Source organism: Penaeus monodon, chromosome 32 (genome assembly GCF_015228065.2).
Source record: "Penaeus monodon isolate SGIC_2016 chromosome 32, NSTDA_Pmon_1, whole genome shotgun sequence".
NCBI lineage: Eukaryota > Metazoa > Arthropoda > Malacostraca > Decapoda > Penaeidae > Penaeus > Penaeus monodon.
The window spans coordinates 22,803,388-22,804,548 of NC_051417.1; the positions used below are offsets into that span (position 1 = coordinate 22,803,388).

Consider the following 1,161-nt stretch of genomic DNA (forward strand, 5'->3'; position numbering starts at 1 on the left):
CGTTCTCCCACACACACAGGTGACATCTCTACACACGACATATTACGATCCTAATAAATATTTCGTCCTCAGATACGAGCTTACTGTTTACACTAAATCCTAGCACCGTAACTCATAGCAACCCAGCACATTCCTCGCCTTTAGTTCACCACAAATACTAAAGAACAGCGGAACCGACTCCTCTGTGATTCTCTAGGCCACTCCCAGGTACGACTGTTTCTGTTTTCCGGCTTAATTAAACCATTAAATGTAGCTCCACGTTCTACCAGACCCGTGTACGCATCTTGTCCAAAAGTCCTAATGGTCGCATTACTATCATATGTTTCTTCTCGTGTTTCAAGTTCTTCCTAAATCCTTACTAGTCGTCAGATAAGAAGATTTATGGTTTACTTTCCACCCTCTTAGTGTAATCCTCTGTAACAAAAAGTGTATGGTCCTGTGATTTTTACACTCTTTTGTACAATTTCTTTTCTGAGTAACGGTACACTATGAATAAAGTCTGTTGGCTGTTTTCGTTATATTTGTATGTAGGTCATAAAAACAACTCACTATGAGCAGAACAGGTTTATCAAAAGGTGTTTTGTCACTCACTTGTTTTTATTAGGTATGTTTTATATCCATACAGTTTCTCCATTTCAGAACCTGTATTCTCTTCAGATGAAAAGGTCGGGTCAGTCGTAATCGTATTCAATTATTTTCTGCTAAGGCATCATTTTGCTTCCCTACTCATTTACCAAGTTTTTTTTTTATTCTGTGGTCCGCAGCAGTGTTTCTCATCTCTATAGTTATCAGTATTTTTGAATAATGTAATAGTACTAGTAACACATGAAAAAAAATGTTGACACGTGTCGTTGAGACGAACTAATTCGAACTGGCCCCCGTAGTATCGAAAATGAGGATCTTTGCTCTAAACGCTGTCTGTGCCAATCGTGTTTCTCATCCTTTTTTTCCAGATTTCTGAATTCGCTCTTAGTTATTATCAGTTTCCGTGTAAATACATGACGGACGTGGATTCTGTGGCTATAAATCATGCTATTTCTCTGAACTGTTCAGTTTTCTCACTGGCTCGTTATTTACCCTTCATTACGCTGTCTGCCTCGTTTTGTATTTTCATTTTCCCATTTCGTTCCTTCTTATTTGGCATCCCGTCTGACAGCCACA

General features: G+C 38.7%; 1 protein-coding gene across 1 annotated transcript in view; it reads left to right on the forward strand.

Moving 5' to 3' along the window:
- The window catches only part of LOC119593610, a 16,629-nt gene that overhangs the window by 10,486 nt on the left and 4,982 nt on the right, over window positions 1-1,161 (forward strand). The window contains exons 9-10 of the mRNA XM_037942564.1: window positions 197-207; window positions 640-670. Of these exons, the coding sequence (XP_037798492.1) occupies window positions 197-207; window positions 640-670 (42 nt within the window). The remainder of the gene's footprint in view (window positions 1-196; window positions 208-639; window positions 671-1,161) is intronic.